The sequence below is a fragment of the Orycteropus afer genome, unplaced genomic scaffold (genome assembly GCF_000298275.1).
Source record: "Orycteropus afer afer isolate SDZICR_OR568_19922 unplaced genomic scaffold, OryAfe1.0 scaffold00098, whole genome shotgun sequence".
Taxonomy (NCBI): domain Eukaryota; kingdom Metazoa; phylum Chordata; class Mammalia; order Tubulidentata; family Orycteropodidae; genus Orycteropus; species Orycteropus afer.
This window is the reverse complement of record NW_006921685.1, coordinates 2,715,205-2,724,623: the sequence shown is the minus strand read 5'-3', so window position 1 is coordinate 2,724,623 and position 9,419 is coordinate 2,715,205. Positions and strand designations below refer to the sequence as shown.

General features: G+C 37.8%; 1 protein-coding gene across 1 annotated transcript in view; it reads right to left on the bottom strand.

The window, feature by feature from the left end:
* Positions 1-657: 657 nt before the first annotated feature.
* Positions 658-9,419, bottom strand: part of STAP1 (signal transducing adaptor family member 1) — a 114,273-nt gene continuing 105,511 nt past the window's right edge. Inside the window, exon 9 of the mRNA XM_007942799.2 lies at positions 658-863. Within this exon, the coding sequence (XP_007940990.2) occupies positions 658-863 (206 nt within the window). The remainder of the gene's footprint in view (positions 864-9,419) is intronic.

The window sequence follows — 9,419 nt, the reverse complement described above, 5'->3', positions numbered from 1 at the left end:
AGATACTTCTTATGGGATGAAGTACTGAATAAGGTCACACCACAGACCTGGTCCATGACGAAGTCATTATCAGTGTTGGAGTCATGACTGTCAGTCACATTCACAGTTCAGCTGTTGTATTATGTCTTTAGAATTGAACATTGCCAATGCCATAACCATTGTGACTCCCAACACCAACACGAACTTCATTGTAAACCAGGCCATACACTGCTATGTGTTAGTGTTTTGAACAGTAAATCTTAAATTCAAACACCTGCAAGTGAACATCTGAGAATGATAACAAATTATGTGCTGCAACATTGTACATAGTATATATTATTAACAATTATGGGAAAAAAGATGGTCATAAATGCAATTCATCATGATGTGAATACATTGTAAATTGAGGACTACTTGTACAGGGTAAGAAAATGCTAAAAAAAATCTCAGATTATATGGTTTCTGTTTTCTTGATCTATGCACAACTTTTTGCCATTTATTAACTTAGTGGTTTCTGTGTTTTAATGATTTCCTACTATGTATGAATGCTAACATACATATTCAGATAGTTTGATTAAAGATAATTTCATTTACCTTTGTAGCAGATTGTATTTTCCAAAAATGACCACAGCAACACTTCCTGTCCCACATGCTCTTCTAGAAACTTGCCATCTCCCATTATAAGACAGTATCTATTTCTGTTCCCCTTGAACGTGTGTAGGACTTTATGGCTGCCTCAGCTAATAGACTAGAACGCAGCATATTTAACTTAATGACTTGCAAGCATAAGTCATAAAATATTATATGGCTTCTGCTTGGTGCTTGTTTACTCTCATTTGCTTCGTCACTCTCAGAACGCTCACCCTCGGAACCTAGACACTGTGCTATAAGGAAACCCAAACTAGTCCACAAAGAGAGGAACTAACCAGCATCACATGTCAGACATGTAAGTAAAAAAGCTTTCAGATGAGTCCAGGCACCAGACCTCGTGAAACAGAGACAAACCATCCTTACTGTGTCTTGCCACCTTCCTGACCTACAGAATCTGTAAGCATAATAAATGGTTTTAAGTAACTAGCTTTTGCAGTTATTTATTATGCAGTGATAACTGGAATAACTAATCCTTGACTTTCATACTGTTATTGTCATGTATTTTATTTCTATTATGTATATTCTGTTATTTATTTCTGTTGTCATGTACTATATTTTAACTTAACAAGACTTTATTTTGTTGAGTCAGTGTTTGTTTACGTTTACCTATATATCACTTTCTTTTCATTTCTTTTTGTATCTTAGGTTTACCTTTTAGTGTAAATTTTCATTCTATCTGACATACATTCCCTAGAATTACATTTTGTGTAGCTCTAATGGCATAATTGCTCACTCATTGTTTATCTGAAAATAAATTTAGCTTCATTCTACAAACATATTTTTACTAATTGTAGAATTCTAGCTTGGCCTTTTTTTTCTTTTACCGCATTGGAGATACGACTTTCACTGTTGTTGTATCAGCTATCAGAGTATATGTTGTTCAAGAAAATGTGTCTCTTTGCTTTCCTTTTATGGAAATTGTTTATTATGTATCTGGATATGGATTTTTTTTTTTTTTTTTGCTTTTTAATTTGTTGAATTTCTTGAATCTGGGTTTGTGTCTTTCATCAGTTCCAAGAAATTCTCAGATGTTATTTCCATCACATTGCTTCTTCTCCATTCTCTTTTCTTCTAAGAGAATTCTCACTAAACATATGCCAGGCTTATTCTCTCTTCCATTTGCTCTCACCCTCTTTTCTGTATTTTCTGTTTGTTTTTATCTTGTCATGCTTTATATAATTTCTTCTGAACCATATTCCAATGCCCAATCTACTATTAAACATAACCACTGAGTTTTAATTTTAGTTGTATTTTCAGTCCCAGAACTCTGGTTTTCTTATTTTAAAATTGCTAGATGAATTTTTAACTTTCTTATTCCCTGAAGATATTTTCAAGTATGTCTATTATTTCTTTAAATTACTAGGGCCATTTTATGGTTTATGTCTGCAAATTTAATTTCTGAAGTTTTTGTGGGTCTGTATCTGTTGTCTTTCCCAACTTAATATGTTAGCCCTATTACATTTCACACCCTATATAACCCCTGGGCTTTTATTTTGATCTCCCTCATCCATTCTCTTTATATATTGTAATCAACCACATTGTCACACACCATCTTCAGGAGTCAGATTTTTAAAGCTTTCAGGACCTTCATTAACTAATGAGGCATGACTCAAAATCAGAAGAAACAGCTCCAAACATCCATCAAAACATAGGATTTTGGATTGTATGAAGTATGAATCTAGGAAAACTAGAAGTTGTCAAAAATGAAATGGAGTGCAAAAGATCAATGTCCTAGCATTACTTACTAGCTGAATGGACTGGTATTGGCCATTTTGAATCAAACAATCATAGGGTCTACTATCCCAAGAATGACAAATTGATGAGAAATGATGTTTCATTAATTATCAAAAAGAACATTTCAAGATCTATGCTGAAATACAATGCTGTCAGTGATAGGATAACATCTATATATGCTTACAGGGAAGACTAGTTAATGTTACTATTATTCAATTTTATACACCAGCCACTAGAACAAAAGATGAAGAATTGAAGATTTTTTTCCAACTTCTGAAGTCTGAAATTGACCAAATATGCAATCAAGATGTGTTGATTATCACTGGTGATTGTTATGCAAAAGTTTGAAACAAAGAAGCATCAGTAGTTGGAAACTAGGACCTTGGTGATAGAAACAATGTTGGAGATCACATGATAGAGTTTTGAAAAACCAACAACTTACGCATTGTAAATACCTTTACTGGTTTTGTTTCTCTAGAGAACCCAGTCTAACACAGTGACCCAATGGAATGTGGAAATTACTGAACAATCTCATTAATATCACAAACAAATAAAATTTTGCTGAAGATAATTCAAAACTAGTTGCAGCAGTATATAGACAGAGAATTTCCAGAAATGCAAGCTGCATTCAGAAAAGGACTTGGAACAAGTGATCTCACTGTTGATGTCAAATGGGTCTTGGCTGAAAGCAAAGAATATCAGAAAGATGTTTACCTGTGTTTTGTTGATTGTGCAAAGGCATTCAACTGTGTGGATCATAACAAATTATGGATAATATTGAGAAGGATGGGAATTCCAGAGCACTTAGTTATGTTCATGAGGAACCTTTACATAGACCTAGAGCCTGTCATTCAAATAGAACAAGGGAATATATTGCATGGTTTAAAATCAGGAATGGTGTGCATCATGATTGTATCTTTTCACTATGCTTATTCAATTTGTATCCTGAGCAAATAATCTGAGAAGCTGGACTATATGAAGAAGATGGCAGCATCAGGATTGGAGGAAGACTCTTTAACAACCTGAGATATGCAGATGACACAAATATGCTTGATGAAATAGGTGATGACTTGTAGCACTTGAAGCACTACACTCCAGTATGGATTATAACTCATCATAAAGAAAACAGAAATCCTCACAGCAGGACCAATAAGCAATATCGCAATAAATGGAGAAGATTGATGTTTTCTTTTACTTGGATCCACAATCAACACCCATAGACGCAGCACTCAAGAAATCAGACATCATATTGCACTGGACAGATCTGCTGCAAAAGACCTCTTCAAAGTGTTAAGGAGCAAAAATGTCACTTTGAAGTCTAAGATGGGCTTGAGCCAAACCATGGTATTTTCAGTTGCCTCATACGCATGTGAGAGCTGGACAATGAATAAAGAAAACTGAAGAAGAGTTGATGGCTGTAAATTGTGGTGTTGGCAAAGACTGCTAAAATTACCATGTACTGCCAGAAGAGAGAACAAACCTGGAAGAAGTGCAGCCAGAATGCTCCTTAGAAACGAGAACAGCCAGACTTCATTTCACTGACTTTGTTCTTGTTGTCAGAAAGGGTCTGTCCCTGGATATCAGGCTTGGTAAAGTAGAGTGTTAGTGAAAAAGGGGAAGACCCTCAATGAGATGGATTGACCCAATGGCTGCAATGATGGGGTCAAGCATAGCAAGCATTATGAGGATGGCGCAGGACCAAGCCATGTTTCATTCAGTTGCATATAAGGTCACTATGAGTTAATGAGCCAACACAACAGCATTTAACAACAACCACCATCACAATAGTAAGCAATGTGTTTTCTTATATAATGCAAGAATTCACTCAATTTTTGGTAGTAAGAAGTTTGAGCTATTCTATCTCTTTGTTTCTTGTCTATATTTGGACCACCTCAGTTGTAAAACTCTTGAGATTAGGGGTCCAGACTGTTAACCTCCATGGCTGCTAATTGAAAAGCTAGAACTTGACATCTGTTCACCAAAAAAAAAAAACCAAACTCACTGCCATCAAGTCGATTCCAACTCATAGCAAACCCCCGATGGGTTTCCAAAGCTATAAGTCTTTATGGAAGTAGATCGCTCCATCTTCCCTCCACAGAGTAGCTGATGGGTTTGAACTGCTGATCTTCCAGTTGGCAGCCAAGTGCCTTATCCACTACACCACCAAAGCTCACAAGCACCTCAAAAGTAAGGCCTAGTGATCTACTACTGAAAACTCAGGCATTTTATGCCCTATGCAGAACACTTTTACTCAGATGCATGGGGTCACCATGAGCTGGAATCTACTCAACAACTACTGGTTATATATTTTTAGCTTCTTTTGTAATCCTTGCATCATTTAACATAATGATGGTCACATACATACTCAATAACCATTTATTAATGCTCAGATTTTATCTCCCAACTCCCATTATATCTGATTCCTCATTAACTAACATTGCCTCTCCATTTAAAAGACTGCCTTAATTGATTTTGCACATATTGCTACATGGAACATTTATCTTGATTATCATAGTAGATCTTGAAGAGTCTTCTAACTACTAGGTTAGTAGTAGGTGTAGCAGTTACCAGTGTTGTATGCTGAAAAGGTAGATTTCTGGACCCAACCTCCAGAAATTCTAATTTATTAAGTCTGAGAGGTTCTTAGGACTTTCCATATTTTTGGCAACCAGGTAAGTTGTGTAGTAGGTTTTTGAGCCACACTTTAAGAAATACTGTTAAAGAATTGGAGAACTCAAGGAAGAGAACTTCATGCCTCTGTTCACCTAGCCCTGTTGTCCACTACAAGGAGCAGTTTTTTAAAGCTCTGCATCTTCCATATCTAATATTTCATCTGACAATGTAAGAAAAACTGGTTAGAGTAAGTGAATTCATCTGGGCAAGTACTTTGTACATAGGGTAAAATAATAGAATGTTGGAGCTTCCAGACCTACCCATGGACGTGGAACTTGCTAGACTCCCAGGCTCCACCACCACCACATGAGTTGTTGTCTTGGCAGTTTGTGAGTTCTCTGAGACATTACAGAGAAATACAGAACCCAAAGACAGGAGACAGAGTATGAGGGGCGGAGGAGAACTTGATGTTAGAGATGATGGAGGGGCACAGCAGTTTGGAAAAGTTGGACACTTGGGACATCTTTAACTGCCACCTCATAGGGACCAGCCTTGTGCTGATCCTTGTAATAGAAATTATTTCAACAAAAGCATACCGGTGAACTACGTGAGAGAGAAGACCTGATTGGTGATAAATTCCCATAAAGATAAAACTAAACCCACTGCCATTGAGTTGATTCTGACTTACAGACAACCTATAGGACAGAACTGCCTCATAATGTTTCCAAGGGTATAGATCTTTAGGAAAGCAGACTGCCTCATTTTTCTCCTGTGGAGCAGCTGCTGGGTTCAAACTGCAGACCTTTAGGATAGCAGCTGAATGCATTAGCCTCTGCACCACTAGACCTACCATAAAGATTATCACTGAGGAAACTCTATGGGGTAATTCTCTGTCATACAGAGTAGATACAAATTGATATCAATTCAATGGCAGACACGTGTTTGCAGTTGTTGGGTGCCATGGAGTCTGTTCTCACTCAAAGTGACCTTAGGTTCAACAAAACAAACCATTGCCTGGTCCAGTTCCATCCTCACAATCATTGCCATATTTTAGTGCATTGTTGCAGCTACTTTGTCAATACATCTCATTGAGGGTCTTCCTCTTTTTCACTGAAACTTTACATTACCAAGAATGATCTCCTTTAGGAACTGGTCCCTTGTGATAACATGTCCAGAGTACCTGAGGTGAACTCACCATCCTCACGCCTAAGGAGCATTCTGACCATACTTCTTTAAAACAAAGTTGTTTGTTCTTGACAGTCCATGGTTATATGTAATTTTCTGTGCCAATACCATATTTCAGAGGCATCAGTTCTTTTTTGGTCTTACAATTCACCTTTCACATGCATATGAGGCAATTAAAAATACCATGCCTTGAGTCAGATGCACTTTAGTCCTCAAAGTGATATCTTTGCTTTTCAACACTTTGATGAGATCTTTTGCAGCACATTTTCCCAACACAATATGTCATTTGATTTCTTGACTTAAGCTTACATATGCATTGATTGTGGATCTAAGTAAATTATAATCTGTGACAACTTCAATCTTTTCTCCATTTATCCTGATACTGCGTATTGATCCTCTTGTGATGATTTCTGTTTTCTTTATGTTGAGATATAATTCATGTTGAAGGCTGTAGTCTTCGACCTTCATCATTAAGTGCTTTAAGTTTTCTTCATTTTCAGCAAGCAAGCTTGTGTCATCTGCATATCACAGGTTGTTAACGAGTCTTCCTCCGATCCTGATGCCACATTCTTTATATCGTCCAGCTTCTTGAATTATTTGCTGAGCACACAGATTGAAAAAGTATGGTGAAAAGATACAACCCTGACACACACCTTTCCTGATTTTAAATCATGCTATATCCACTTCTGTTTGAACAATGGCCTCTTGGTCTATGTACAGGTTCCACGTGAGCACAATGAAGTGTTCTGGAATTCCCCTTCTTTGCAATGTTATCTATAATTTGTTGTGATCCAAACAATCTAATGCCTTTCCATAATCAATAAAACACCAGTAAACATCTTTTGGCTTTCTCTGCTTTCAGCCAACATTCATCTCACTTTAGCAATCATATCCCTTGTTCAACCTCCTCTTCTGAATCCAGGTTGAATTTCTGGCAGTTCCCTGATGATATACTGCTGAAACCATTTGTGAATTATTTTCAGCAAGATTTCTCCTGTGTGTGATATGAATGATATTGTTTGATAACTTCCACTCTCTGTTAGATCACCTTTCTTTGGAATGGGCATAAATATGGATCCCTTCCAGTTGATTGGCCAGGTAACTGTCTTCCAAATTTCTTGGCATAGATGAGTGAGCACTTCCAGAGTTGCATCCATTTGTTGAAGCAGCTCAATTACTCCATCCTGGAGCCTTGTTTTTTGCTAATGCCTTCAGTGCAGCTTGGACTTTTCCCTTCAATACCATTGGTTCTTGATCATATGCTACCTCCTGAAATAGTTGAGTATTGCCAATTGTTTTTGGCATAATGACTCTGTGTATTCCTTCCATCTTTTTTTGGTAGCATCTTGCATTGTACAATATTTTGACCATAGAATCCTTCAATTTAGCAATTCAAGGCTTGAATTTTTTTCTTTAATTCTTTCAGCTTGAAAAATGCCAAGTGTGTTCTTCCCTTTTGGTTTTCTAATTCTGAATCTTTTTACATTTCATTACATTTTTTCTTCTCTTGCTGTGCTTTGAAATTTTCTGCTAAGCTCTTTTACTTCATGCTTTCTTCTGTTAGCTTTAGCTTCTCTCTGTTCAAGAGCAAGTTGCAAAGTCTCTTCTGACATCCATTTGGTCTTTTCTTTCTCTCCTGTCTTTGTAATGACCTTTTCTTTTCTTCATGTATGATGTCTTTGATGTTGTCCCACAGCTTGTCTGGTCTTCAGTTATTGGCAATTAATACATCAGATCTTTTTTGTAGATGGTCTCTAAATTCAGGTAGGATATACTCAGCATCATACTTTGGCTTTTGTGGATTGTTTCAGTTTTCTTCATCTTCAGTTTAAACTTCCATATGAAATATTGATGGTCTGTTCCACAGTTAGTCCCTGGCCTTGTTCTGACTGAAGATTTTGACCTGTTTCATTGTTTCCTTCCAAAGAGTTAATTTGATTTCTGTGTTTTCCATCCAGAAAAGCCCACATATCTAGTCACCACTGATGTTGTTGAAAAAAGATCTTTGTAATGATAATATATTGTTGCTGCTGTTAGGTGACATTGAGACAGCTCCAACTCATAGTGTACAACAGAACACTACTCAGTCCTGTGTCATCTTCACAACACTTGATACGCTTGAGCCCATGATTGCAGCCACTGTGTCAATCAATCGCGTTAAGGTCCTTCCCCTTTTTCGTTGACCCTCCACTTTTCCAAGCATGATATCCTTCTCCTGGGAATAGTCCCTTCTGACAACATGACCAAAGTAGGTGAGATAAAGGCTGGCCATTTTTGATTCCAAGCAGAATAGCCTTCAGCCTCGAACAACATGCCAAGCCACCACAGTCCAACAAATTGACATATATATATATATGAAACTGATAAATAACTATATGAAAATATCCCTGAGAATTTAATTTAGACCTAGTTTGAGGCTGAGGAATCAATGTATTTAAGGAGTTTTAGAGATTATAATCATGCTAAAACTGTCCCATACTTACGAAATTAGGTGGTTATATTACTTTACCTTTTGCCATCTGTTCTGGTTACCTAGGGCCGCTCTAACAGAAAATACCACAAATGGGATAGCCTTAACAAACAGGAGTTCATTCTTATAATTTGGAGGCTTTAAGTCCAAGTTCAAAGTGCCAGGCTCTAGGGGCTGGGTGAAAGCCCCTCAACCTTGGGGTCCAGTTCTACCTCCTGATCCCGGCCTACTGGAGCAAGAGGTGTTTCTTCACTCAGACAGCTGCTGTCTGCTGAGGTTGAGAAGCCCCAAGTTTGACAAGTAAAAAGGCATAGCCACGATGTTACCAAACCACATGACAGGCCATTAAGTCCATCGTTAGTCCCAAGGTTGGCAGAGCATTGCAGGCTGCTGAACAATGACACAGCTACATGCAAGGTCCAAGCATGCCATAAGCTAGAGACCATTCCCAAGGCTTCTCCTTATATACAGGAAGCAGACTACATCCCAAAGGCAGCTACTCAGCTGCTTGTGGTAGATTCCACCATGGAGTTGATTTCCAGTCTCATTATGGGGAATAACTACCACCAGCTGCCCAGCCACTCAGCCAGGCCCAGCCAAGTTAACACACAAACATAACTACCACACCATCACTGTAGATTAATGCTTTTATGAAAGGCAGATATGGATTTATTTTGAGCTTGTTGTTGTTGTTGTTATGTGCCGTCGAGTCGGCCCCGACTCATAGCGACGCCTCCTTGGGTTTTCGAGGCAGTATCACTACGGAAGTAGGATTGCCCAACCTTCC